Source organism: Bison bison, unplaced genomic scaffold (genome assembly GCF_000754665.1).
Source record: "Bison bison bison isolate TAMUID 2011002044 unplaced genomic scaffold, Bison_UMD1.0 scf7180017864144, whole genome shotgun sequence".
In the NCBI taxonomy this organism is placed as follows: domain Eukaryota; kingdom Metazoa; phylum Chordata; class Mammalia; order Artiodactyla; family Bovidae; genus Bison; species Bison bison.
Window position 1 is genome coordinate 2,008,416 of NW_011494716.1, and position 1,467 is coordinate 2,009,882.

Below are 1,467 nucleotides of genomic sequence, written 5' to 3' on the forward strand. Positions count from 1 at the left end.
AGCCCCGTCCTCAGGGCGTCCAGGGACACGGTCAGCCCATCAGTGTTCCCAGGCCAGCCTCGTCAGTTCAGCAGGAAGCACAGCCCTGCAGGCTGCGGCAGCGGCCCTCAGTCTCTGCCGCCCGGGGCTGTCCCCACGTCCCCTGTGCTCTGGCGGAGAGGCTTTGCAGGATGTCGCGTCCCTGGTTCACATGTGGCCCCATGTTTTCTGGGCCCCGCGGACACTGATGAGAAATACACTGTTAAACCGTCCGGAGGTCCCCGTGTCTGTGCTGAGCCACTAGGCTCTTGCTCCAGGACTGTTTCTGACACTGATGGTGATGTGTCCAGGTCACACATCGATGTGGCTCGAGTTTAACCAACTTAGAGTTGATTTGGCTTCTTGGATGTACAGATGCGTTTTTTGATCAAACTGGGAAGATCTGGCTTTTCCCAGGAAGGATGGCCCCGATGCTCTGCTGGGACCAGTGCACGGCTTCTACCTGGCTCATTCTGTTTGGCCCCAGTGCCGCCTGTCTGCTTCTCGTCTGTGGTGTCGAAACCCAGCCTCCCCGGCATCACTGAGGTCCGGGCCGCAAGTACCAATGCCTGGTGTTTGATTCACGAGTGCTTGGATCACAAAACCAAAGCGTCCAGGGTCTCAGAGGTTATTCTTTCTTCACTCGCACCCCTGCAGCTGTAGCCTTCCTGCAGGGTTTCTTCTGCGGCGGCCCCAGTGACCCTCAGTGCACAGTCCTGAGTGTCACCTTGTCTCTGCCTCTCGTGCAGCTTGTCCCTGTCGCCTGACATCAATGCTGATGCTGGTCCAGCGTTTCTCCTCCCCAGGCTCAGGGAGGCTGAGAGAAGCATGGAAACCAGGGAGCAAGACAGGAACCTCCGTAGAGGCGAGAGATACCTGGCCCCTCTCCCCAGCGAGAACCCTCCCAGCCTGAATAGTTTTCTAGGTCGTGTGGAGAATCCCGCCCCACCCTTCTCAACAGTGCCAGCCCACAGTAAGTACCAATAAATGCCTCAGCAATCCAAGAGCACCTGCGGCTTTACCTGGGGTCCTGAATACGGGGGCCTGTCAGTCTGGGGGCTCGCTCCCGGGGCACAGGACGTCACGGCGCTGGGAGCCCACTGGCTGTCACTGCTGCTGTAACGATTCTTGGTCTTCACATAACTTTTAGTTTGTTTGCGAACCGAGCTTCTCCGCACGTGATCCGAATCCTGGGTGAGAGGTGTGTGTTTACAGTGGCTCTGGGCTGGCCCCTCCAGGCCCCGCTCCCCGCTCCGCCGCCAGTGTCTGGCCCCTTTACCAAAGCCCCGCCTGCCACCGCGGCCCCACGGAGCTCCAGGTGCCTCTGAGACAGCCTGCCAGCCCCGCTCACCTGGCTGAGCCATCAGGCGCCCCCACAACGCTGGGCAAGGAGGGGAGGGGAGGGCAGGGCAGGGTCACCTCGTTGCTCTCCAGGGAGGCCTCGCTGCT

At 60.3% G+C, this 1,467-nt stretch overlaps 1 protein-coding gene across 1 annotated transcript in view; it reads right to left on the reverse strand.

Annotated features, from left to right (window-relative positions):
- ANKS3 (ankyrin repeat and sterile alpha motif domain containing 3) overlaps window positions 1–1,467 on the reverse strand; it is a 15,248-nt gene that overhangs the window by 2,801 nt on the left and 10,980 nt on the right. Inside the window, exons 10-11 of the mRNA XM_010840497.1 lie at window positions 1,438–1,467; window positions 1,041–1,208 (exon numbers count right to left, since the gene is read on the reverse strand). Of these exons, the coding sequence (XP_010838799.1) occupies window positions 1,041–1,208; window positions 1,438–1,467 (198 nt within the window). The remainder of the gene's footprint in view (window positions 1–1,040; window positions 1,209–1,437) is intronic.